This window comes from Protopterus annectens, chromosome 16.part0, assembly GCF_019279795.1.
Source record: "Protopterus annectens isolate FY-2018-M chromosome 16.part0, PAN1.0, whole genome shotgun sequence".
NCBI lineage: Eukaryota > Metazoa > Chordata > Ceratodontiformes > Protopteridae > Protopterus > Protopterus annectens.
The window spans coordinates 596164861-596192517 of NC_056750.1; the positions used below are offsets into that span (position 1 = coordinate 596164861).

Here is a 27657-nt window from a genome sequence, read left to right on the forward strand (position 1 = left end):
ACCTAGTTCCAGATCTTTTGATCCACCAGTCGGGTCAGTTTCATCGCTCCCTTCCCTCTCTGAACCTCACTGCTTGGTTCCTCCAGTTCCAACCGTAGCCAGGCTTCCTCAATTATCTCACTCTGTTAGAGATATATTGATAGCTTCCCATAAATCTTCCACTCGAAAGATTTATTTGAGTAAGTGGAAACGCTTCTCATATTGGGCACAAGGAAAGGACATAGATCCTTTCACCGCTTCCATCCAACTAGTCCTTGATTTTCTAGCTGAACTCTTCCATGCAGGTTCATCTCCATCTACTCTTAAGGTTCAATTGGCAGCTATTTCTAATTTCCATGTGGGCATTTCTGAATCTGCCCTAATGTCCCACAAACTTTGCAAAGCCTTTTTGAAAGGAGTTTTTCTTCTCAGACCTCCTATAAGAAATCCTCCTTCTCCTTGGGACCTAAATTTAGTTCTTGCTTCTTTGATTCTTTCCCCTTTCGAACCTGCAGCTTCATGTTCCTTGAAATTATTATCATGGAAAACTCTCTTTCTGGTGGCTATCACATCAGCTAGAAGAATTTCAGAACTTCAAGCACTCAGTTGTCGTTCTCCTTATCTTGTGTTCCATAAGGACAGAGTTTCTTCTGAACTAACCCGTCCTTTTTGCCTAAGGTGGTTTCAACATCAAATCTGAATCAAACCATTGACCTCCCTGTCTTTTTCCCAGAGTATTCAAATAGGTCTGAACAAAATTACACTGCCTGGATGTTCATCGTCAATTAAGGTACTACTTGGATAGGACGAAACAATTCAGAAAATCTGATCAACTGTTTGTCTCCTATGCGGAAAGCAGAAAGGGACTTTCAGTTTCAAAGGTATCATTATCCAGATGGCTAACATCTTTGATTTCCCTGGTATATGAAATTAGACAACAAAATTGCCTAATAAACCTAAAGCCCATTCCACCAGAGCTTTGGCTACTTCTTTAGCCTTCCAAGACAGACTGCCTATTGACACCATTTGTGCAGCGGCTACTTGGGCTACTCCTCACACTTTTATTTCTCATTATAAGTTGGATTTAGCTTCTAGGCATAGAGCTAATTTTGGTTCCACTGTTCTCAGGAGTCTGTTCCGTTAGGCCACCCGGGACAAGGTGCTAGGGACCGGTCCCATCCAGCAAGAATGAAGGCGAGATAGACAACTTAACATATAGAAGTTATGTTCTTACCATAACGTTCCATGTTAGTTGTCTTCTTCTCGCCTTCTTCTTGGCCCCACCCTCCTTCCCCTGGCCTGGACAGACCTAGAGGAGTTGTGATCGTGACCTCTCTTTCTACCACCTCTTTCTTAGTCATATGCTATTATGCATATTTCTTGGTTCAGGATGTAGGTCACCCTTTTTCTTCCTGTTGTTAGAGGTGGATTCTGTTTTACAGTTATACTGTTACTGTTATAAGCTGGGGTTAGCTTACAAACGAGATCTGAGGTAACTCTCGCCTAGCATTGTGGGATATAAGGGGAGCCTCGAGCCGGTGGAACCAACTCTCGAGCTTTTAGAGTGGCCGAGTCGGAGCCGAGGTCGGCTCCGAACCCATCCAGCAAGAAGAAGGCGAGAAGAAGACAACTAACATGGAACGTTATGGTAAGAACATAACTTCTATTTTCTGAACACTGCTGCTTCATGATGGTTGAATGTGATATTGTTGTCAACCTGAGTACCCAGGTCTCTCATCACAGGCTGTTGATGTGGTAATCAGTCAGTAGGGGCCTTGTTTATGCTGAATGGTATGATACTACTTTTTTTGCATTTAACTTAAGGCCTTGACTTTAGCACCAGTCATTTGTTGATATGAGCCCCTCTTGCAGTATGTTATCATTTGGGGATTCAGTGACAGCACCCAACTTGCAGTCGTTCACAAACTTGGTCAGCAACAGGCCTTTTGTCTTTGCCTGGAGCTCTGAGAAGTAGATGCCAAACAGTAGGCATCCCAGGACAGAATCCTGGGGAACACCACTAGTGACAGATCTGCTGTGGAGGAGGCGGAGGTGCCTATTTCGACCTTGTTGGTTCTATCGGTGGGCCAGTTGGCCACCCACCTGATGAGATAGGGATTTATGCCAAGTTGTTTTAGCTTTTTGATGATGTCCAAGTGGGGGATTGTGTCAAAGGCCTTGGCCAAGTCAAGTTAAGCTGTATTTACTGACTTTCACTCATTCAGGGCCTTGTGACAGTCTCAAAGAAGTCAATCAGTTTCAACAGGCAAGATCTGCCCTTGACGAATCCGAACTTGGAGGGGTCAAGTGCTTGGAGATTGCCTATATTCTTGTTTGTGAGATCCATAATACTATGCTCCATGGCTTTATGGATCAGACTTGAAACTTTGAATGAGACAGACTGATGATCTGATCTCACCAGGAAAGAACATACAATGGGAGTGGTGTAGTGGTCACCCATGTTGGTGAGGACCAAGTCCAGAGTATTATCTCCCCTGGCAAGGGGGATGAGATGAGCCTGTCTAGTGTGTTAGAACTGTTGAAGTCAAGGAATCTTTGGGTGAGTGCATTAGTGCAGGAATGGTTCACCCAGTCTACAGTGGGGTAGTTGAAGTCACCAAGGATCAGGGTGTTAGGGGGTACCTTAAGGGAGTCAAGTAGGTCCAGGTAGGAGGAGTGGGTGTCCTGAATCATGGAGGGGGATCTATAGCTGGCTATAACTTGGATAGGTGTCTTGTCAACTGTTAGTTGCACCTGGAGTAATTCCAGTGCGTCATGCTGGCAAACCAGTCTGGAGATGTGCCTGTCCTTAATGAAGATAGAGACTCCACCACCCTTAGACTTCCCGACCTCATTTTGGGGTCAGAATGTGTGGAATGAGGTATAGCCTGGTAAGGCAGGGGTGCTCTCTGTAGTCCTGAATCAAGTTTTTATAGCCGCATAGACACTGGCATCTTCCAGTGCGAGGAGAGCCTCCAGTGAGTGCATTTTCAGGTTAAGGCTGTTAGCATTAAGCAACATGACCTTCAATTTGCTTTTTAACATATCAGGATTACCTGATTTGAAGGGATATTTTAAAGCTGCACAGTTAAGGCTGTTATACATGACACATGCAGAGATCTACAATTCAGAGTGGAAAGGCATGATGATGAAGTGGGGGGTGGCTAATTCAAGAAATAAGGAAAGAGTGGGATTTTGGATGCAGATCTTTAAGGAGATTAACAGCGGTCATATAAAATATTATATTCATGAAGTAGCAGCAAGTATATTAAGAAATAAGGCAACACATTATTGGAAACAAATAATTAAAGAGGGAAAGGTAACAGAATGGTGAAGAGGCCAAGAAGACATTTGGACTACAGGCCACATATTGCCTTCCTTGTCTGGTATTGATATCAGTGTATAGGCAAAGAGAAAGGGATACGGAAGTCCTAAATGAAAGACCTACAGTGGTTGAGTTTTTAGTTGAATCTAGAATAGAAATTGTTATTATAAAGGGATCAATCAGAGGAGGTCTGAAAAGATTGGGAAGCGAGATTAGATAAGCAATTTACAAAGAAACAATGGGAGGACATATGTATGTCTGCCAAATATACAGTCTAGAAGATTTAGGATTTTTTTGGAAGTGTTTGCATAGGTACTTTTATACCCCATACAGAATCCAAAGAATTTTTCCTCAGGTAGATGGCAAAAGCTGGAGGTGTAACTGGTAAGAAAGAGGTACCTGAGAGCATATGTTTTCAGAGTGTAATGAGTGGGCATACTTTATAAATTCTATACAGAATACTCTGTCAGAAATACTAGGTGAGAAAATGAGTGCAACTGAGGAAATTATTATTATTATTATTATTTTAGCTGTGATACAGGATTTGAATTGCCTAGACATAGTAAGGTCTTGTTAAGTTTAAGAGTTTAATTCCTTTGGATGGCAAAAAGCAATTACTAGAAATTGGAAGTCAAAGAGTAAACCAACCATACGTGAAGTAATGAATATTATAATAGATAAAACAATGGAAATGGGATCTTTACAAAAGGGTAGGAGTAAATTCCATAGAAAAAAAATGGAAATTGTGGGAACAATACATGCAGAAAAATGTTTTGGAGGAGGAATGAGGTTTAAGAGAAGGCAGGAATTTAACAACTTTTTTAGTGCTGGTTTGATTATATTGTAGAGAACAGTATATGTGATGCATAATGTTTGTATATGTGAACTTGTTAATTTGGTTTGATTGCTCTTATATAAATGTAGTTTTGACTATGTCATAAATAATTCAATAAAGTTGTTTCCTGAGCCGAAGAAAGAAGCATGGAGACCAATTCTGGACCTTTCTTTCCTAAACCAGTATGTGATAGTGCCCACATTCAAAATGCTTTCACTTCAGAACCATTTGCACCTTTTTCCTCATTTGAGTTTTTCTGGTACTCTTAGATTTAAAAGATACTTTTATCATCGCATTTCTATACATCCAGACTTCAGGTGTTTCGTAATGGTGTATGTTTGGGTCACCTTATCAGTTCTCTGCCTTACCCTTTGAGCTGTCCACTGCTTCAAGAGTGTCCACAAAGTGTCTAGTTCCAGTTATAGCCCATTGCAGGCTACATGGTATCCGCATTGTTTATATCTGTGGGATCTTTATTAAAGTATGTTGGGATTCCAAGAAAACATTCCAAAGTCTTTTTTGGCTCTATTACACAGGATTGTCTTCCTGGCATATCTGGTAGACACCTCAGTACAAAGGGAATTTCTTCCACAGGAAAACAGATCTGTATTTAGATCTTTTCCAGGGGGTTTCCACTCATACTTCAGTCACTATGAGGGAATACCTCAGGATTCTGGTCCTCATGGCATCCATGATTCTCATGATACCTCTGGGAAGACTCCACTCTTTGCACCAACACCCATTTTCTTTTTAGATTCCATTTCTGTGATCTGTGAAAAGAGTAATACATCAAATATCCTTGAATCCAGGTCTCCTCTTCTCCCCTCCTGCTCCAAAGCAGTCGGTTATCACAGACACCTTGGACTGGGGAGCAGTGTCAAGGGGGATAAAACTATAAGGTATTTGTGACGACAAAGACAGACACAAGCGCATAAATATAAAAGAGATTCTTGCATTTATCAAGGCACTCAATTCTATGTAGCACCTTTGGTCCCCAGGACCACTTCACATTGTTACAGACAATACCACAATCATATGGTATGTAAACAAGCAAGGAGGAATCAGATATTGTCCCTATACAGACTGGCCATGTTACCATGGGATATTGTTTATAATGTCACTCTACCGGCTTCCTACTTTCCTTTAGAGCAAAACTGTGTGGCAGACAACTTGAGCAGGACAAAGGCAGACCCTCAGGAATATAAATTAAATCAAGGGGTCTTCCAAAATTTGATCCATCTGACGGGAGATCCTCACGTAGAGCTTTTTGCCTCCTCTCTCAAGTGTCAGCTGGCAAAATTCTGCTTCAAGACTCCATGCAAGAAGGCCTTCAAGGCAGATACCTTTTCTTTTCTTTTTCCTTTGACAGGAATGCTCCTGTATGCTTTTCCATTGAAATCAGTGATACATCTGAAGATTCAGAAGGGATCCCCCAAGATCACTGTGGCGACTCCCTTCTGGCCCAGGCAACAGTAGCTCTCCCACCTTTTGATATTGGCCACAGGCAATTACCAGAAGCTTCCTCACAGACTGGATCTATTCACAAAAGAACTGGGGTATTTCTTAAAGCCCAATCCTAAACAGCTTATTCTGACTGCTGGATGATAGGGTATTAATACCTTTTAAATCCAGTTTACTGAGGATATACAGTAGGTAATAATGGAGGCAAGAAAGTCTGCTATTTGAAAATCATATATAAGCAAATGGAAGAGGTTTTATAGTTGATGCCAACAACATAACCAGCACTCGTGCAAGGCTAGTGATTCTCCGGATTTACAATATTTCTGTGGGTTACTTTATTATGGCCTGTCTTATCCCTCTATCAAAAGGTTAATTTATTTGCCATTTCAACATGTCTGCTTATGGATCCCCTCCTTCACGTCATAATGTTTTTGAAAGTGGTATTGCATTGGAGACCTTCAAGAAAATTGGTTTAATTTTGTGTTAGAAAAACACCTGCACCATTTGAACTAGCTCATCTGGCTGACTTGAGGTTCTTAACATGAAAAACTGTTTTTCTGACTCTGCTCTGACCTCTGCAAGCAGAGTATCTGAGTTACAAGCTCTTATGGTGGGTCAACCTTATCTCATTTTCCATACAGACCGGGTTTCTTAGAGAACTAATCCTTTTATGCCTACAGTAGTTTCTGCGTTTACTTTAAGTCAAACTGTCCTCCTCTATATGTTCTTCACTGAACGATGGCGAAAAGATAATTCATACCTTGGATGTCCACTGACAATTCAGATGCTATTTTGACAGATCAAAATCTTGCAGAATTTTTGATCAGTTGTTCATTTCTTGTGAAGTTAAGAAGTGACAACCTGTCAAAAGCTGTTACCTTTTGTTATTCCTACCACAACAAAACTGTTCCAGGGAGGGTCAAGGCACATTCTGCTAGGGCCTTGGCTTCATATATGGCTTTTGGAAAGGGTTGGATTCTGTAAGTATTCTAGAAGCAGCAACTTGGTCCTCTGCCTAATAAATGAAAGCCAGTTGTCTTCTGAAGTTACATGCAGTGGTTCATCCTCTTATCTGCATGGTAAACAAATCTACAGATGCGCAAACACAGATTCACTGTTGCAGTAGCCCAAGTTATGTTAGTCCTATCCCTACTGCAACAAGCCAGCTTCACAAAGCACTACAAGCTAGATGCTTTTGCCAGTTCTGGGTCAGGTTTTGCTGGACCATTCTTTAGTTGTTTCTCTACCCTTCCCTGTCCACCTCCCAGTGTTTGTAATTCTACCCATAAAGCCTAGGCTACTGCAGGAGTGTTCAATGTGAAAAAAATAGTACAATTGTGTAAGTAAACTTACCATCGGAGTAGACATTTGAATGATCACTGCTGCAGTAGCTGCTCTCTTCCTCCTTCCCCTTATTTTGGTGTAATTTTTATGCCAGGGTGTGAACATTTGTTTTTTTTTTTTGTTGTTGTTGTTACTGGCAGTGTCCTTTCAGGGCTCAGCATCCCTCTTTCAACTGGCACGAAAGCTGTGAAGGGCTTGGCACCCAAACTTGTCTTTCAGTCAGCTCATCTCAAGCTGTTAACAGTTTGGGCACATGGAATGTGCCCTGAAGCTTTAAAAGCTGGCAGGTTGTTATATCCTGTGCAGCATACAACCCATATATCTCAGGCTACCTCACCAGTGATCATTCAAACATCTACTGTTATGGTAAATTTAGTTACACAACGGTACGTTTTCAAAAAGACAAAATAGCCTCAGTTGAGATACTGTCCCCATTGCAGGCTATGTGACAGACTGACAAGGCCTGTTACAACAAGAGTGAGATGAACAATAGCAAGACATTATGCAAGTAAATGAAGGAGCATGTCAGTACTTACCATGAAGGCTGTTGAAGGCCATTGGGAACCTGAAACAGTGAGCTCAAAGATTTCTTCCCTAAAGAAAAAAAGAAGTTAAAGAAAAATATGTAATTAAATATATAAATTAAAATTGTTAGATATTACATTATAAAGTTTATAATTATGAAGATGAAGCACAAAGTGCAGCTTTTTATAATAATAATAATTTCTTATTACTGACCATGCCATAAAGATGCTTTCATCTTTTTATTTCTTTAGTCGGCGAACATTGTTATTATCATAACTCTCAAAATAAGTTTTGTCATTTTCTCTAATGAGAATGCCAGGGGATCCCAGTCTTATCCAGAGAACCAGATTTATGTCTGTCCTCCCATTTTGTACCATATGCTGTCTCTGGGAGTCATAGGACCTGTGTCCTCCCAATCTCCCAGGCAAAGGTTTTTATTAGAGAAATTGTTCTGGTTTCCAAAACTTTCTTTTCTAAACTTTTTGTCAAGATTTCAGTGTTCAAGATGTTATCTCTTCAGTTTCTTATACCTCTTATCCACCGCTAGCTGTCATGGTAAAGCTAAAACAAAAGGATGCCTAGCTTAACATTCTTATTGCCAGGCATTTTGGGTGGTTCTTAAGATTGGCTCTAGCTGCCTTGTATTATCAGTTCTGCATTTTTCCCTTTAGACTCTCCACTGTACCGAGGGTGTTCACAAAATGCCTAGCTCTAGAAATTGCTTACTACAGACTTCAAGGTATTCACATTTTTCCATATTTGAATACATGTCTTATGTTTGTAGACTCTTTCTTCAGCTGTCAAGTGTCTTTAGCAACTGTTCAGGAATTTCTGCTCAATCTGGGAGTTCAAATTAGCTTTTAGAGATCTTCTCTCATCCTTTCTCACAGAATGATTTTTCTGGGATGTTTGTTGGACTGTGCAGTGCTCTTCTTTCTCCAGGCAAAGTAGACACATTTTAGCAGTTCTTGATGTTCTTCAGTCAAAACCAGCCAACTGCATGGTAGTGTCTCAGGTCAGGATTCCGGGATACACGACATCATGATTCTTATGCTTCTCCTTGTCAGACTACACATGAGGAAAATATAGTAGTACCTCACATCAATACTGATTCAGCATACTAGACTCATTGTTCTTTCAGATCCCTGTCCAGCAATTTATAAAGAGGGAGCTTGGATGGTGATGGATAGACCGTATAGTTTGCAATCTGGGTCTTCTATTCTTCCTTCCAACCCCCCACCCCCACCCCTCTAGTCAGTTACCAGAGAAAGTACAGACCTGGCATGTATTGAAGTTTCGAAAGAGTAAAAGTACAAGACCTTTGCAAACCTTTAGACAGACAGAAGCACGTAAACATAAGAATGTTGCAGTTATCAATGCTTTGAAGGCCATAAATCATCTCTGATCCCCAGGACTCATCCAGGTGTATACAGACAACATCACACTGACATTGCACATAAACAAACAGGGAGGTAGCAGATATTATCCTCTTTGCAGATTTGCTGTAATAACCTTGGAGGTAACAACTGAGCTCATTTTGGCTCTTCAAGCTTCATACATTCTGTCAGAGCAAAATTTTATTGCAGACAAGCTCAGCAAGACCAGAACAGATTCCCACAAATGGAAACTTCATCCTGGGGTCTTCCAAGAACTGATTTAAGTATGGGGAACAGCTCAAGTAGATATGTTTGCCTCCTTTCAGAACAGACAGCTAAGGAAACTCTGCTCCAAGACATTTTGACAACAGGCTTGGAAGACAGATGCTTTCTCTTTCCAGTGGAAAGGAATATTACTGTATGCTTTTTTACCTTTTCCATTGATATTCAGGGTTCTTCTAAAGATCCAGAAGGACTTTCCCAAAATTCTGGTGGTGACTCCCTTTTGGCTAAGAGAAGAGATGTTCTCCCCTCTTTTAAAATTGGCCTAGGGCAATTACCACAAACTTCTCCCCATATTGGATTTACTCACACATGGTGGTGAGTTTGATGTAATGCAGTCTAGAAACTCTTCATCTAACTGCCTGGAAGATGGAATTTTGATACCTTTTAGGTATATTTTTTCTGAAGATGAGCAGCAGGTTTTAACAGGGGTGAGAAGCCGTGATACTAGAAAATCCTATATGGGTAAGTGAAAAATATTTTTTTGGTTGGTGTCAGTCAAAGAACCAGGATCCTCTTCAGGCCAGACTGCTTCTGGTTTATTTATTTATTTATTTTTGTCAGTTACTTTCCATTGGCCTTTCATAGTTTCTCTATTTAGGTATTTTAAGACTGAGGCTTTTCACTTAAAAGTAGTTGTTAGGCAAAAAGTAGACTAAATATAATAGAATAGGCCTGAAAATATAGAATCAGGTTTGTATCTTCATTTATGCATACATTTCAGGGAAAGACAGTTCAGTAGAAGTGAAAAGATAACCTTTCTGGTTCAGCATGAGATGTGCAGAAATAACATTTCTCAATGGAAAGCTACAAACTGTTCCTTTCTCAAGGGAAAGATATGTGTAATTGCAATGGAATGCTAGATTAGGAATAGACAGGCACTGTCAGGTACCTGCTAGACAAGGCCTGGGAATCAGGGTTGAGGGGGTGGATACAGCTACAGAGGAAAGTTACTGAACTGAAGTAATATGTATGTTTAAGACAGAGAGTTCAGCTGGAGTCTGATACAAGACTTGTTCAGATATTGTTGCTGAGCTACTTTTGTGCTTTCATTTATCTAATATTATGCTGCTATATACTATTTGAATATGCTGCTGTGACAATTATATCTGCTGCTATGATATTATATTCTGCTCACTACAATAAGCTATTATTAAGCAGTCTGGGCAACAGGACTCTGATTTCATACTGGTACACTTCTCAACCATTTCTTCTTGTTTGCCCTTGGATCATCCTCTTTCTATTAAGGTTCAAGTTAAGCAGTTTTGAAAGGGATGTTACATACTTGTCCACCTACAAAACAGGTGGCTGTTCTTAGTATCAGGACTTTGTGCTTTGAAAGCTTATTCATTGTCCATTTGAACCAGTTCATGAGGGTGAATTGAGGTTCATATTAGGAAGACTGCTTTGACATCTGCTAGGAGAGCATCTGAGTTACACTCCGTTACACTGAGTCAACCATGCGTTGTTGTTCCAAAGGGACAGGGTTTTTTGAGAGCAAATCCTACCTTTATGAGTAAAATTGTTTTATAGTTTACTTTAAGCCAAGTTATTAATCTCCCAGTTTTCTTTCCTTAACCTAAGAACAAGGGAGAAAGGAAGGAAAGCTGATCAGGTACTTGTTTCCTTTGAGGGTAAGAGGGAATGACAACTGGTTTCAAAACAAACCATTTTCAGGTGGCCGTTTCATGCTATTGCCTTCTGTTATACTCACCATAATAAGCCAATTACAGGTAGGGTTGCAGCCAATTCCACAAGGGCTTTGATTTGTTTGGTGACTTTCTGGAAAGAGGTTGACTCTAGAAGTATTCTAGATGTAGCAGCTTGGTCTTCTGCTCACATGTTTACAAAGCAGTACAAGCTGGATTCCTGTACCAAGTGCAGAACAGGCTTTGCTAGGACCATTCTGCAGGGGCTCCTGGAGTCTTAGTTTATTGACCTCTTCCTTTTTTTCCTTTCTTCTTCCAAAGTTATGGTCATCTACCCATATACTGCAAGCTACCGCAACAGTGATCTATCTTTGAATATAGCACAGTTGTGTAAGTAAAACATATGATGAGTAGATGTTCTAATAAATCACTATTGCAGTAGCCTCCCCTCCCTCCAGCCCCCATTTTTGTTGGTAGTATTTTTGGTGTTGCCAGGATGTGGCTTTCTCCACCCCCTTTTTTGTATATAGTTATTGTTTTGTTTGTTTTCTATTATTGTCTTCAGGTCTGTTGCCTCCCTCCTAGGCAGAAAATGCTATGAATTTTTTTGCACTCCAGCTCTACTTTTATGGAACTCTGTTCATGCTCCTGACAGTTGGAGCACATGGAGGCACCCTTAGCTCTGTCAAACTCTATGGTTGTACTAGGGTTGGGACCCATATAGCTTAGGCTAATGCAACATTGATCGATTAGAATATCAACTGCAGTTGAAAGTTTGACTTAAACAACTGTAGTATCTTAGGTTCATAGGTAAGTACTAGTCTATCTGCCCAAGGGCATTTATAAGCCTAGCCAGAATGTGTTGGCTTTCACCACCCCCTTAGATTAGTTCCCTGTGCCTCTGTCCAGCAGAGCCATTAGTTCCCTGTGCCACTGTCCAGCAGAGCCACTGCAGTGATCCCCGGGGTAAATTTTCTGTTTCCCATCCACCCGTCAAGGGTTCTCTTGAAGAGTGTTAGTGAGGGGCTCTGCCTGATGTATATTGGAATCCTGTTCCAAAGCATGGGGAGTCTCTGGGACAGGAATCTATCCCTCCAGCATGTCCTATTTATCGTTGTGGTGAGGTTTATATCTCTAGAGCGTGTGGCTCTCCGGGATTTGTTTTTTTTTTTAGGTGGAGCATGTCCATCAATTCTGGGTTGAACATGGCCTTGTATGTCAGGCAGAGATCACCTCTGAGTAAGCGGTATGCAACCGAGAACAGCTGGAGTTTCTTGAGTCAGGCTGCATAGGGCATCTGTTTGAGGCCAGTAATCCTCTTGGTGAGGTACTTTTGTGGTCTTTCCAGCTGTTGCAGGGTTTTGTAAGGTACATCCCAAATGAGGCATTGTATTCTATGATAGGTCTAATGAGTGATGAGTAGAGAGGCACAATAACCTCTTTTGTTCCAGATGCAAACCCTTTTGTGATTAGGTGGGCCACATAGAAGGATTTTCTAACCACCTTGGCAATATGATTATCAACGGAGAGATTACTATCTACTTGGGTCCCCAGATCCTTTATTACATTTTCTGTATTTAGGGGACTACCACCTATATGGTAGTTCATGGTTGCTTTGTTTTTTCCAAAGGGGATGACTATGCACTTTTTGGCATTTAGCCTGAGACCATGATTTTGACACCAGGTGTCTGTCTCAGTGAGACCCATGTGGAGGGTGTCTGTTTCAACCAGAGAATTAGTTATTGCCCCTAGTTTGCAGTCGTCTGCGAACTTGGTCAGCCATAGTCCTCCTATGCTTGCCTGAACTTCTGAGAAGTATATACCAAACAGGAGGGGTCTTAGGACTGATCCCTGGGGGATGCCACTTGTAACCGGTTTAGTGTCGGACGTAGAGCCTGCAACTCTCACCATGTGGGTTCTATCCATGAGCCAGTTGGCAACCCATCTCGTGACGTAGGGGTTTATGTTCAAGCTGGTGAGCTTGTCTATAATACTAGAATGGGGAATGGTGTCGAAAGCCTTTGCGAGGTCTAGGTAGGCTGTGTGGACCTCCTTTCCCTCAAATAATGCCTTGGTAACTGTCTCAAAGAAATCCACCAGGTTTAGGAGGCATGATCTGCCCTTTTACGAAGCCAAACTGGGTAGGGTCTAACGTTTGGAGGTTCCCACTGTCTCTGTTAATGAGTTCCATGATGATGCGTTCCATAGCCTTGCAGACCAGGCTAGTCAGGCTTATAGGGCGACAGTTCCTGGGGTCCGTTGTGGCTCCACCTTTGTGGATCAGGATAACTGTTGCTGTGTGCCACTCTGTGGGTATGTAGCCTGTAGAGAGGCTGAGTTTGAACAGTGTGTTTAGGTGAGGGGTTAGTTCATTGTGGAGCTCTTGTAAGACACAGCCTGGGACACTGACCAGTCCCATTGAAGCTGTGTTTTTGGCTTTGGATAGGGCTGTTTTAACCTGTGTGTTGGTGATTGATGGGGCCCTACATTCTTCTGGTATGATTATGGGCCCTTTAGGGGGTGAGAGGGGGGTGAAGTTTGCACTAAATCTGTCTGCCAGAATGTTGGCAATATCATTCGGTTCAGTGTATTTTGTGCCATTCTGCACTAACTCAGAGCAGATCTGAGAGTCTCCAATTAGGTTCTTGACATAGCTAAAGAACGCTTTGTGGTTATCTTTGGAGTCACTGGCAATTTTTCTTTCGAAACTAGCCTTGGATGATTTAATGAGGGATCGTAGATTCTTGCTGATACTGATCAGTCATGTCTTTCCTTCTTGGGAGTTTCCTCCTTTTGTTGTATAGCTTGTTTATGGCAGGGGTCCACGAGAATGGTTTCCTTTTCTTGGAGGAGTGAGTCTTGGTTTTACTTGGGATAGCATGAGCCATGCATTCCTGCAGATGCTCATACAGTGCCTTTGTAAAGTTTTCAGCAGCTTGGACAGCATTGTCCTTTAGCATGGGGGCTGTGAACCTTTCCATCTCGGTCTTAAGTAATGTGAAGTTTGCTTTTGAAAAGTTTTTCACTGTGGTTTCCTTGATTGGGGATGGGGGCGGAATGTGGATATCCAGAGTGATTAGTCTATGGTCTGATCTAACCAGCGAGGGGTTGACCTCCGGTGTGGAACACCGGTCGCCCATGTTGGGGATGACCAGGTCCAGTATGTTGTTCCCTCTGGTGGGGGTGTTGACTAGTTGATCCAGGGCATTCGAGTTTATAAATTCTAGAAAGTGTTGGGCAAGGGAGTTAGTACTTGAGTCGTTCTCCCAGTTTATGTTTGGGTAATTGAAATCACCCAGTATTAGGGTGTTTGGTAGGACCTTCATATTTCCCAGTGTCTCCAAAAATGTGGAATGGGGGTCCTGGGCCATGGTGGGTGATCTGTAGCAAGCTACAATTTGGATTGCAGTTTTGCCTATTGTTAGTTGCACATGTATGATCTCTGATGCATTGTGCTGTGCCACTAACCTGGAGGTGTGGGTATCCTTGATGAATGTGGATACACCCCCTCCTTTTGTGTTTCGGTCCTGGTTCTGTGGCCGAAAGGTATGGTATGAGTTATAGCCTAGTAGTGCTGGGGTGCTCTCAGGAGCCTTAAACCAGGTTTCTGTTACTGCACAGATGTCGATGTTCTCCATACTGAGGAGTGCCTCGAGTGTGTGCATTTTGAGGTTTAAACTTCTGGCGTTGAGTAGCATTACCCTCAGTTTTTGGTTACTTGTGCTACTTATGGTGGTGGGTTTGTCTTTTGAGCCTTGCCTAAAAAGGGCACTATGGAGGTGGCAAGAACCTTGGCCAGTATTTGAAAGCCTTAGGGTGACAGGTGCAAGCCTTCTCTTGCGAAGCAACGTGGCCTATCGAGCATGTCATCCCAGGTGGGCAGATACTGGATCCCGTTTGAATGACACCAGAAACTTAGCCAATTGTTGAAATTGATCATTTTTTTCTTTATACTGTGGCATCATTCTTGGTGAGGGCAGGATGCTACTCAGGGTTAGGGTCATATCGGCCTGGGCTGAATGATCAGAGATCTCTTCCATGTCTCTTTTCATGTAGTCCAGGGAGGTATGTCTCAGGTCATTCACACCAACATGGACAATGACAGAGTCATATTTGTACTTGTTCTGGAGTGACCTGAGTGCTTGTGTTATGTGGTGGATCCTGGCACCTGACAGGCAGCTAACTGTAACCTTCTCCTTGTCCAGCCTAGTTAGTGGGGCATCAGTGTGCATGACTATAGAGTCGCCTATTACTAGTGTGTTGGGTATGTTATTTTGCGTTAAGGGCTGTGATTGCTTGGCACACTGATTATGTGAAGTATGTGTTTCATGGTTGGTGATGGGGTGTGGAGGTTGCTTGGATGTCTGCTTTGGAGGTCTCTGTTGCTTTTGCAGATTTTTATTTAGAGCCTCTGAGTATGTTTTCATGTATTCATGTGTGTTATTTGCCGGTGTTGGTTTATTAGGTCTATTTGAGACTGGTGGTGTGTTGCAAGTATTACCCTTCTCCTCTTGACTGTCAGTTCCAGTTTTGGGTTGAGAGAGCTTTGCCTCTAGTTTGGCTGTATAATTGCATCTCTCGCATATATTAGTGTTTGGTGGTAGAAGGAGAGGGTTGTCTGTGTACATGAGGCAGTTGTAACATTGTCTCAAAATGCCAGATTCACCAGTTGGACTGGAGAGTACACCGGAAACTGCCCTTTGACATGCCCGAATAGGTAGAGTAAGCTGTTTTTCTGATTGGCTGGTGGGGACAAATAGAGAGCCTTGTCCTTCTGGACAGTATGGGGGGGGTCTAGTGCTAGGATTAATTAGTGCATGCTATGAGTTTTAAGTAAGTGCTTGACTGTGAAATGAATGGTTTGAGTGCTAAAGTTGAAGGTTTGTTTAGTTCGAAGGGAAAAATTGAGGAGTAAACTTCGTGGAGCCGAGAATAGTTTAACTCTAGCTAAACAGCGCTGCCCGGTGAGCAAAACCGCACAAATGCGGTTTTTATAGCAGGGTAAGGCAGGTAACAAGTATATTTTTTGTTTTTTTGTTTTTTTTTTCAGAAAATAGAGTAGATACAATCAAAACAACACTTTAAATGCACAGAAAAGGCTATTGCACTTTAGTGTGTAGCCTACAGCAGTTAAACAGATTATTTAAACACAAAAATGACTTAATTCAAGTGCAGGCAGCAAATAAGTACAATATGTAGCAATAACAAACTTTTTAAATCACAGATTCGCTAAAAAAAATGGCGTTTTAGGCGGAATTAGTTAAGACAGCAAGAAAAGCAGAAAAATGATACTTAATCACTCCAAAGTCACTCTTTTGTCTCTCTGCTGCTGTAGACTCTGCAGAACACCTGGAAGGCACTTGCTGAGCGGAATCTTCTTCTTCTTCTTCTTTCGGCTTTTCCCGGTTAGGGGTCGCCCCAGCGGATCACCATGTCCGCACACATTGATTGGCAGTGGAGTTTTACAGTGTCGAGTTGCCAGCCCGGCGCCCAACCTTCCACAGAAGGCACACACACATGCACACCTAGGGCCAATTTAGAGTGTCCAATCCACCTGCAGCATGTCTTTGGGATGTGGGAGGAAACCGGAGCACCCGGAGGAAACCCACGCAACCACAGGGAGGACATGCAGACTCCGCACAGAAGGCACCCCAGCCGAGGATCGAACCGGAGAACCTCTTGCTGTGAGGCGGCAATGCTAACCACTGCACCACCGTGGCCGCCCTACTTGCTGAGCGGAATACAAGTGCAAAAACTGCGCAAATGCGGTTTTTATAGCAGGGAAGTGAAAGAGATAGAAATTAGCCCAAAATGGACACTAAACTACTAACTTCTGGGCTGAAACCACTCCTCCAGGGACAGATAGGCTGCTCAAAGCTCCCCTCTCTCATAGGTGAACAGAGAAACTTCCTTCTATCCAAGTAAGGTATGGGCAACACAGAAACTTGTAACACAGTCCTGTATTCAGCAATAACCTGAAAATTGGACTATACTAGTTCAGAAAGGTGGGAAACAAATACACACACACACACACACACACATATATATATATATATATATATTTTTTTTTTTTTCCAGAAAAATAGAGCAGATACAATCAAAACAACATTTTACCCAATTAACCAGTTAAAAAGCTCAAAACTGAGCCCTGTTCCAGCAGTCTTCAACCAGACAAGTTCTAACTGTACAGTCCTGCTTCTAGGGTACAGAGAAACCTTCTCCAAAAAAGATGGCCTGGATCAGTGCACAAGTTATACAAACAAAGCTAGATCCAGCGGCCTGAATATAGTCTATGCTACAGCAAACAAGGCGTACCAATTTCAGAAAGAAACAGTTCAAGTCAGCATGCGCAATAAGCCTTTAACCAGAAATTCCCAGCTCAGAAGGGCAGAATCTAGCCTCTCCTCCCACAAGAGTGCAGACCACAAACCTTCTTAATGTAAAATAACTGGCCTGAAGCCCAAGTGCTTAACCCAGAACTAATACACTTTTAGAATAACAGACACTGAGCCTTCAATCAGCACTTCCCAACTTAGAAGGATGTAAGCTACCTGTCCTGCCACAATAGTGCAGACCACAAGCCTTCTTAATGTAAAACAACTGGTTTGAAGCCCAAGTGCTTAAACCAAGGGCCTTAGAATAACAGTTACAATTTAATCAGGCTACTAACAAGCAGTAATAAAGGCAGCAGAATAAATTCAATTGAGTACTTTTAAGAAGAGGCAAAAGCAAAATAAGGTAATAAAGTAGGAAGAAACACAAATTCAGTAAAGCAGATGAAGTGCAAACATTTTTTTTTGGAGAGGAAGGAAACAGAGCAGATTAAGATACTATAGGGGAATGTCCTTCCCAAGTGCTCTCTCTGTATACCGCAGAGGTGATGGGACTGGTAGGAGTATCTGAAATCAAAATATGATCTCACTGTACCCAGGTGAGTGAACAAATGAGATGGGTCCAGGAGGAGTGTGCAAAAACAGATTTATAGCAGGGGTGGGCAATTCCAAAGCCACCAAGATTAACACCACAACAGGAAACGGGGGTGGGGGTGGGGAACTAACTGCAGATAGACAGAGACACACAATAGTTACTGAATCAAAGACACACAATATTTACTGACTCAAATCTTAAATAAGTGCAGAGAAAAGTATACTTAAATCAGCTTGTGTCCAGTTCATATATGCAGACAAGTCTCAGTAGCCAGCAACTCCGATTAAAATGATTACTAGAGCTGTAACCAACACAGATTTTAAAGCTAGCAGAAACCCCCAAGCTAACAATAACACTAACACAGGAATTTCAAAGCAGTCTAACAACTTTCAGTGAGCCCAGATGGCTACACTTTTTCACACTTCAGGCAACTTAACTGCAGATAGACAGAGATACACAATGTTTACTGAATCAAAGACAAACAATATTAGCTGACTCAAATCTTAAATAAGTGCAGAGAAAAGTATACTTAAATCAGCTTGTGTCCAGCTGATATATGCAGACAAGTCTCAGTAGCCAAAAACTCCGATTAAAATGATTACTAGAAATGTAACTAACACAGATTTTAAAGCTAGCAGAAACTCCCACGCTAACAATAACACTAACACATGAATTTCAAAGCAGTCTAACAACTTTCAATGAGCCCAGATGGCTACACTTTTTCACGCTTCAGGCAACTTAACTGCAGATAGACAGAGACACACAATGTTTACTGAATCAAAGGGACAGTATTTACTGACTCAAATCTTAAATAAGTGCAGAGAAAAGTATACTTAAATCTGCTTGTGTCCAGTTGATATATGCAGACAAGTCGCAGTAGCCAGCAACTCCGATTAAAATGATTGATTATGTTTTTTTTTTTTTTTTTTTTTTTGAAGGAGGCATGTGTGATGAGGCAAGATAGGTGCAAATACAGGTGGAGTGTACTCAAGTATATTAATCGACAAACTTTACAGAGGGCTTTCCTAGTCAACAAGTGAGATGTTCTATACTAAAGCTTTAGCTGGTTGAGGTCTCTGCAAACAGATGATTCAACGTGAACTTTAAAACAAAGTCATTGATTAGGTACCTCTCTTAAGTATTCATACTTGGAGGCCTGATCACTTGGGTTATTCAAAAGATCATGAAGAAGGACTGGGCCAAATTTGTGGGTCACTCTACAGTGTTGAAAGTAATTTTTGCATTATTTTTATGGTTGATATTTAATTTGTTATGATGAAGCCAGTGTCAAGGAGGGAGAGCTAAAGCACTTCTTCATTCTTTTTAAATAGTCTCAGTGTTTTTTTCAGATGAACATGTCATCATCTTAAGGGTTATATTGGCCTTTGTCAGGTCCTTAGAGATGTCATTTAAGGAGACAGAAAATAAAGGACCGGCCCCAGGACTGAATCTTAGTGTATATTGGATTTAAAGGTGCTTAGAAATGAAGAATAAACCTCTGAGATTACCTAATAGATGGTTCCAGAACTACTTAGGTAATATCTAAACACTCTATCCCCAAAACCTAGATTTGCCAAAATGTCTAATAGGGGGTAATTATTCCTAGATTCATAGTTTCATACCATTACAAAGATGACTGTTGAGAGCCTCTCCTTATCAATGTTATAGTAGATTTAGTGAGTAACATGACTGATGGCAGTTAAGTGCCCTGGCTGGCTTGGTCAGAGACCATTACCTTCCCACTCTACATCTCAGCAAGCAGCAATAATTTCCCAACCCTAAGTGGACCACTTAATGTGGAAACATCTGGTCCATCTGTTCTTGTCTCTGAGCTCAAATGATTTTCAGTCTCCCACGCCCTGTCATACTATGCTTCACTAGAATTATACCCACACTATAGCAATATCATGCATAATGATTCTAAGAATTGCTTCTCCATAGCACAGTGTAGACTACCCAGTTCAGCATATTACACTAACTGTCCAACATTATACTGCATATGGTTGGTCCCCACTACTGTCATGGATCCTACTCCTACCTTCTGCCAAGCTGTCAGTTTTGCTGAGCCATGTTACACAATGTTGTAGTCCAGCATTCAAGATTCCTGTGACCCAGTCTGACTGATCTGTTTGTTGAAATGAAATGAATGCATACCTACACACACACACACATATACATATATACAGCCATATGCACATATGCATATCCATATATACATACTGTAGCATAGTATGGTGGTTTACCAGGATGGTACCCCAAAGTGTTGGAAAGTAATATAAATAGTGTTATTGTAAATGGAACTGTTGCTGTGAATTTTGTAAATAGAGCTATTCTTTAAAACTGTTACTTTAAGCTGTCAGATTATGGGGTTATTAGGCAGAGAAGATTACTACAGGATTTTGTTGATGAAGCCAATTATCCATTAAATGGTACATAAGAAGGAGGGCTGTAACCCTCCCAGTTCAGAGAAGTTGGGCTCGCTTTAAGGGAGATCTTGACCCCAGAACATCAATTCTGGGTGAAATATTGCTGAAAGAAGAGACCTTGTGGAAGACACCTGAAGGAACCTAGGCAGTGTTTTTCCTGCTAAGGGAAACCAGAAAGAGGAGAGTTATTGGAAAGCATTTAGAGACTTGGTACAAGAGACTGATTCCTTTTTTCGAGACTGTAATAAGAAAGGTACTTTGTGTTATCATCTGCTTGTTTGAGAAGAGTCTACATCTTTGTTTTGTGGTACTCTAATGAAAGTATGTTTATTTTATGAGCTGATGGACTATGATGCATTTCTCTGTAGATCAAAACATACGTATACATTAATACGTACATACATACATACATCAGTATCTAGCCATACAAGCACACACATACTTGTATACCTGCATGCAAATACATTGTCCATATATACATATGTGTGTGTGCATTCACACATTTACCTCATGTTCATTAGTTAAGATGAAGTACATGCTACACAAATGTTCAAGATACCAAACCTATTTCCCTTGATATTAGCATTCAGTGTTACTTAAAAATCAGGTTTCTAAATTTCAAAAATGAATAGTAGTACATTTAAGTATTTCTGAAAGATAACATGCTTATTTCTAAATGGTTAACAAATAATGTTCATTGCATATGTATTAAGGTTTTTGCTGCATCATTTAATCTATGATATAGACTTCCTTGATGGCTTCTAAGACTGGATTCATTCTCTCCACAAATATTGCATGTTTTTTTCCTGAAAGTTCCCAGTTTATGGGTAGACATGTTCTTGTAGTAGTAGTGGCTGTGGTGGTGCAGCGGTTAGTGTTGTCACCTCTCAGCAAGAGGCTCTCCAGTTTGATTCTCAGCTGGGGTGCCTTCTGGGTGGAGTCTGCATGTCCTCCCTGTGGTCACTTGGGTTTCCTCCAGGTGCTTTGGTTTCCTCCCACATTCCAAAGACATGCAGCAGGTGGATTAGGTATTCTAAGTTGGCCGTGGATGAGAGTGTTCATGCGAGTGTGCGGTATGAATGTACTACCATGGCAGGGCTAGCCACCTGGCAGTGTAAAACCTAGGCTCGAGATGATTGTTACTGCTGAAGTGACACCCTGACCCCATGTGCAAAATGGGAAAAGGGGTTGAGGATAGATGAATGGATGTTCTTGTAGTGATTGATGCTGTGATATCACAAGTTGGCTGCTTAACAACACTTATCTTCATGCTCACCATTTTGCCCATAACAACTGGTAAGCACCATTCTGCAACTCAAGAAATGACAATGAAGATAGATATAGCATCTTCACTGTTAACAAGTATATATCCTAGCCTACAGGGAACTTTAACATTTGAGACTGGTTGGAGGGACTACACATCCATTGTGGAATGATGAAAAGGACCTCCTGATCCAGTAAGAAAGATTTTAGCCAAGAAGGTAGATTCTCACAGATAAGAACAGACTGTGTCCACAGTAACAGCTTAAGGGTGATGTCATTACAAAGCACAGAGAATGTAAATGTCATCTCAGGAGTAAAACTGGTGACTGAATTCTGCCCTTACTGGAGAGATGCATATGAGCAGCAGCCCACCTAACTCACAAGCATAGCTATGCAAGGGATCAACAGAAGAGGCTGCACCCCTCCAGCAAGTAAGGTGTCCCTCACTATTGTCTGCTTTTGCCCCCACAGGAAACAGAAAGAAGAGACGACTGGTTTAGGAACAAAAACAAGGCCTTCTCATGAAGTGGGATAACACTGGGGAACCTGACCCCTGAAGAGGGGATAAAAGATCCCTACACCTGGGTGCCTAAAAAGCTGTAAGATCAATGTGCAGAGACAGGTGTTCTATAAATGGAGTTTGGCCCAAGGATGAACTCCAACACTGCTTAACACACAAGATCAAAAATGGATAGGCAAGCTAAATGAATGTGAAATTAAAGTCCCGCTAGAGGTAAGACAGGGTGTTCGAAGAAAGATAAAGAAGCAACACTTCCAAATTTGCTTCTTGAACAGACAGACGTATTCCACAGTCCTGCCCTCTATTCAGAACAAGGGGAGGAAGACTCAAGAATCCCTACTGAAAAAACTGAGGTGCTAACATACAGACTTCTAAAACATCAAGAACGCTTGTAAGTAACCAGCTGTAATGGCAGTGGGTACTGTTGTGCCATATTGAGAACCATGTCCACATCAAAACCCACATAATGTTTCCCAGTATGCTTACCAAGAACTCGATCCAGGAAAATGTTCTTGATGAAGTCTTAAGGTGTAGCTATGTCTGAGTCATATAATGAGAAGCATCCCTTGCCAAAAACCTAAAATATTTCTATTACCATCTAGTAGGTCAAAAACCACACCCAGTTTGGGTATCAAGGAGCACTGCGAACTAATTTCAGTTATGTTCCTGAACTGAACATACATACATGCATACAGCAAGGGCATTAGTGCCCTTCTAGCCTGCCAATATACCACAACTGTTGTTTCCATAATAAGTGTCCAGGCTGTTCTTAAAAAAATATGTAAATCAGTGCTTGTAATGTAATTTGGTAGTCTGTTCCATGCATCAGCTGTTCTCTCAGAGAACCAATTAGTACCCTTATCATTCCTGTAGAATCTTCTACATAGGTTGTCTGATGATTCTTCACTTTTTGATTACCCCAAACATTCCCAGATGTAATTGTCTCTAAATGCCCTGTATACCTGAATAAGGTCTCTTCTTAAATATCTGTATGAGACACTGTACAAGTTCATATATTTTAGTTTTCATAATAACTTAAATTTTTGCATTCATGGATGCCCGTGGTATATTTCTGCTGTACTGTGGGATGTGGCACCAGTAAAAGAAAGTGAGACTATGGAAATCCACCAAACCACAGGAATGAGAGCACAAATATCACCACCATCCTCTCCACATCTGAAGACCCAGTAAAATAAATGGAGGTCCATGATCCACTATGGAATTGGAAAGACTAATGTCCAGAGTGTTCCACCTCCAGATACAGTCCAAACACTTTCCATGGAACCACAGCTCCAGGATGAAATGGAGATGTACCTCCAAATGACTGCCACCATGTTCTCATCTACAGGAATGAGAGAGTAAAGTCTGACTGTATGGCAAGACTCTGAACAAACAATTGCTGACTCCCTGTAATGAGAATGAGAATCAGAATCACGTTTATTGGCCAAGTATGCATGCATACAAGGAATTTGACCCTGGTTTCAGTGACTGTTCAAGTATAAATTACATAAATGACATATGTACAACTGTGAAGAACAAGACAAATGGCATACATGCAACTATTAAGAACAAGAAAAAAGTAAATATACACATAAATACAAGGTGCAAAGTGCAACTCAGTGCAAGAAATACTGAAATAAATTCTGAAAGAAACAAGTATTAACAATATGTAAACAATACTGCAGAATCCTTGGAGGCTTGGGAAAAATAATACCCCAACCTAATAAGCTGAGTTAACCGTTTATGAACTTGATGGCGTGTGGTTCTTATATGCTTGTTTTGGTGCATATTAATCTATAATGCCTGGCAGATGGTAATAGTTCAAAAAGATGGTGGCCTGGATGTGAAGAGTTGGTGATAGTTTTTCTTGCCCTATTCATGACTCTGGAATAGTCCAGCTCCTGTAAGGAGGGCAAGCTAGCACCAATGATATTTTCAGCAGACCTGACTATTCGATACAACTTATTTTTGTCATGATTAGAGAGAGATCCAAACCACACTGTTATGGATGAGCTGAGAACAGACTCAATGACTGCTGTATAGAACTGAATCAACGGTTCTTGTGGGAGGTTGAACTTCCTCAGCTGTCACAGAAAGTACATTTGCTATTGTGCCTTTTTTATGATGGGTCCCTACATTGGTCTCCCACTTCAAGTCCCGGGAGATTATAGATCCCAAAAACTTGAAGGATTCCACAACTGACACAGCAGTATTAAATATAAAGAGGGGGGATAATATTGTAGTACCACTCCTAAAGTCCACTGTCATCTCCACAGTTTTAAGAGTGTTCAGTTCTAGATTATTCTGACTACACCAAAGGGCCAGCTGCTGAACCTCCCATCTGCATGCAGACTCATCACCATTTGTGATGAGCCCGATGATAGTTGTATCGTCTGCGTATTTAATAAGTTTGACAGAGGGATCCTTAGAGGTGCAGTCATTACTGTAGAGGGGGATTAGCAGTGGGAAGAGCACATATCCCTGGGGGCACCTGTATTGATCGTGCAATAACTAGATGTAAATTCCCCCAGTTTCACCTGCTGTTTCCTATTGGTTAGAAAATTGGTGATCCATTGACAGGTGGAAGCAGGAACGGAAAGCTGGGAGAGTTTCAAGTGAAGAAGTTCTGGAATTATTGCATTAAATGCAGAGCTGAAGTCCACAAACAGAATCAAGATGTTGCAAGATATAGTGCAGAGCCATATTAACTGCATCATCGACTGACCAGTTCTCTTTATAAGTAAACTGAAGGGGGTCCAATGAGGGAGCTGTAACAAACAAATTTGTATCCCCGTTCTTGACAAAACTGGAGAGGCCACAGAAACTACAATCCATGGCCAGAAGGGCCAGTACCCAGACCTCTGAAACCAAGGATTCTGGATGGGTCTCAAGGTAAACTACACCCCCCCCCCCCGGCAGTGAGATGGCAGGAGAAATGTTAGACCCAGTCAGAGTCTGGGAATAGCCTAAAAAAACAGGACCCCCAAAATCTATGCCAACACAAGAGGAGGTCTGAAACATGTGAAGAAGCCACCCATGGCTTCTTAAGAACCACAGAAGCACACATGATTGCAGGTACACCATGGCATCCTGAAGAATGTAGTAATAGTCGTACACAAAATTGTCAATGCCTGGGCAGTTAAGCACAGGATGCTTGGGCCTTCTACAAGTGAAGGAGATGAAATGATTCAGATACCTGTATTTTTTTCTTAAAGTGCTTATCACATGGTTGACAACAATTAGTTTTACATATGTGTTTCATTACTGTGTCCCATGCTTTATAAAATTAACATTGAATCTTATTTTGTTCTGTTTTGCATTTTCTTGAGTATAACTGCATTTATTTGTTGCTGTATTGTGCAATTGACTAAGTGAATGATTGATTGATTGATTGACTGATTGTGCTGGATTTATGTGTTGACATCTGCTATAGACTACAGAAAACATCTATCCACTACGGTTTGTGCTAACAGTTATGTGATCACATGGCTAGGTCACATGATTGGAATCAGGAAGTAACTGGACTCTGCACAGTCTACAGTATACACAAGTACAAATTTGCTATACTGAATAATAAAAATTGTTCCACTGAAGTAAAAACTGATTATTTTATCATCAGAAATATCACTTTACATAATCACAGAAAAAAAGGTGAGAAATACTCTTCTACATGATCTTTAATATTTCCTAACACGTGTCTTGTTCCAGTGACCATTTCCATTATGTGTCCTGCAACTTGTTAACCTGGGTAGAGTACCGATCCAGTTGAAACTAGTTCATGCTCAACCAATGAGATACTTTCATATAGATTGCATCTGACACAGAGGATGAAGATAAATAGTGTAATTCTTTCAACACTTGAATACAGTACATTCCCAAGTGCCTATGCATTTGTCTTTATTTAGGTCACATGCAGTAAAAGGAAAGTGCACTGCTTTTAGACAGATATCCTGTTTTCGAGGTCTCAGTCTCCAGATATTTATTATACTGTAAGCAGAGTTGTGTTTCAGCATAATTAAGTTGAGATCCTCAACAGATAACATTAACATGCTTAATAGATATGAGATTTATTACTTGTTTGTTGTATTTTACTGGGATGCTTAACCTAAGTATGTGATAGACTTGGGTGCATGAACGTAACACCTGTGTAAATATCAGAAGTGGAAAAAACATAAATGTCACATTTCATACAAAATACGCATTATCCACAGGTTTGTAAGACAGAGGCTTCTTTCACTGATTTATGTAGTACACTCAAATAAAACAAGTTTAAACCAAGGTATGTCCTGTTTACTTGCCTTGTGAAGCTTTCTGTCCTCTTCATATTCTCTGACTGTGCAGAATTTATACAACCTGTGTTATTAACAGGAGGCACATGATTTAGTCCGGGAATTACATGTTTTGAAACCAAGCCAGGGCAAATAAGCAAATGTGCCCTGAGGATTACTTGTGTCATGTTGTTTTGCCAAGATATGTTGCTCAGTTTTCAGCAGCCGCAGCCCATGCATCTGAACCTCACTTTTAACACGATTAGAACTGTGTGTCTATCAGTATGCAGGTTTTTGTTTGCCTACAATGAGGTAGCAAGTGAAATGCATAAAAGATTCACAGCCTTCCTGCTTTCTGAATTTCTTCTTTGCTTGTAAACCTGATGAGGTCAGTGTGAATTTATAAACACACCTGTAAAGGTACACACAAGCACATTTTTTAACTATATGGCTTATTAGTAGGGGCAAGAATATAGCTGTTTCTTACTGATGCATAACTTCTAATTTTTTTAGTCAGCACATCATTTCCTGCTGCCACTGAAGATGGACTTTCCTGTGCTGAAAAACACACTCTACTTTCCCTGGTTGTATACTAGAATAAACTAGAAGTAGCATAGCGTGCTGTCACGAGAAAGGCAGATAAGCTGGAACAAACAGTATTGTATTTTATTTACATGGAAGACTGGTTTGGTATTTTTGCCATCTGACATTATTATTATTGTTGTTGTTGTCATTATTATTGATGTACTCCTTATCAAATATAATACATTACTTGTATAGTTCATTACTGACTATTAATTTGTATTAAATAAGCTACATTTAAATCACTTTTTTATGTAATTAAACAATGGCACATGACAGAAAAATTGCTATGGCATAATATTCACTTTGGATAAAATGCCCAGGGCTTTGGCCATTTTAACAAAACTGTTATTGACAACAGTCCAAACCATCTCACATACACTGGCGTGCTTTATTGTGGTTACAGATAAGGTCACCGTTGATAAAATCTTTGTCTTTTTTTCAAATCTATTTATTTCACTGGACCTTTGCACTGAAATAATGCATCTGCTGTAAAATATGACTGCTAAATTAGGTGCAGCATTCTTTGTCATCATTTCATAACCTTCGCTAAATATTAATCCATGATCTCACTACTAGACTATGTGGAATAAGGTTTTCATTGTTACTGTTGACACTACTTGTGGCTGTTGGCCTGCCATTCTTCTGTGTTTCCTGTTAAGGCAGAAGGTCTTCTCTCATGACATTTGGGTTCAGTTGACACCAGAATCTGGGGTATATATCCTCCTACTCCTCCAAATAATAAAAGGGAGAGAGATGCATGCTCTGAGCCCCTCCAGTAATTGCCGATATATTGTCAAGCATCGGTTCAGATTCAGTGGTGAGTTGGGAGAAACAGATAACTTAACAATCAACCCACTGTCTGTAACTTTTTCTATTTAGCACATCATATTAT

The 27657-nt window shown here is 40.9% G+C and overlaps 1 protein-coding gene across 1 annotated transcript in view; it reads right to left on the reverse strand.

Moving 5' to 3' along the window:
• Window positions 1–27657, reverse strand: part of LOC122790625 (amiloride-sensitive sodium channel subunit gamma-like) — a 1193300-nt gene that overhangs the window by 420595 nt on the left and 745048 nt on the right. Inside the window, exon 8 of the mRNA XM_044058151.1 lies at window positions 7481–7538. Coding sequence (XP_043914086.1) covers window positions 7481–7538 — 58 coding nt within the window. The remainder of the gene's footprint in view (window positions 1–7480; window positions 7539–27657) is intronic.